The following is a 458-nucleotide window of genomic DNA, read 5'->3' on the forward strand; positions in this document are numbered from 1 at the left end:
CCGTTTTTCTCCTCCCCCATAGCTGCCAGGCCTGCTGGAAGTCCTGGTGGAGTATTTCCGGCGCTGCCTGATCGAGGTCTTTGGAATCCTGGAGGAATACGAGGTGGGAGACCCAGGGCAAAGAGCACTCTGTGGGTTGGAGAGCGGCCGCCTGCTCTGGCAGATGGGTGGCGGAAATACCACTGAGCACATCCAGACCTACTTTGAGAGCAAGAGGGAGTGCTCTGCGGCTGAGAGCAGTGGAAATGCTCAGGAAGGGCAGGCTCCTCCATCTGGCAGCTCCTCAGCAGTTCTGGAGGATGAACCTCGCCGCAGGGACGAGACACCCCTCTGCCTCACCCACGACTGGCAGGACTCTCTGGCGAAGCGCTGCATCTGCATCTCCAACATCATCAGGAGTTTGTCGTTTGTGCCGGGCATGACACTGAGATGTGCAAACACGCCGGGCTGCTGCTGAT

General features: G+C 59.2%; 1 protein-coding gene across 1 annotated transcript; it reads left to right on the plus strand.

Moving 5' to 3' along the window:
* Window positions 1-25: 25 nt before the first annotated feature.
* Window positions 26-452, plus strand: LOC109364960 (AT-rich interactive domain-containing protein 1A-like; the record flags this gene model as incomplete). The annotated part of the gene is given in 2 exon segments (XM_031557686.1): window positions 26-416; window positions 419-452. Coding segments are annotated over 2 exon segments (425 nt in total), but the record flags the coding sequence as incomplete, so codon positions are not given.
* Window positions 453-458: the final 6 nt, after the last annotated feature.

Source organism: Meleagris gallopavo, unplaced genomic scaffold (genome assembly GCF_000146605.3).
Source record: "Meleagris gallopavo isolate NT-WF06-2002-E0010 breed Aviagen turkey brand Nicholas breeding stock unplaced genomic scaffold, Turkey_5.1 ChrUn_random_7180001945819, whole genome shotgun sequence".
Taxonomy (NCBI): domain Eukaryota; kingdom Metazoa; phylum Chordata; class Aves; order Galliformes; family Phasianidae; genus Meleagris; species Meleagris gallopavo.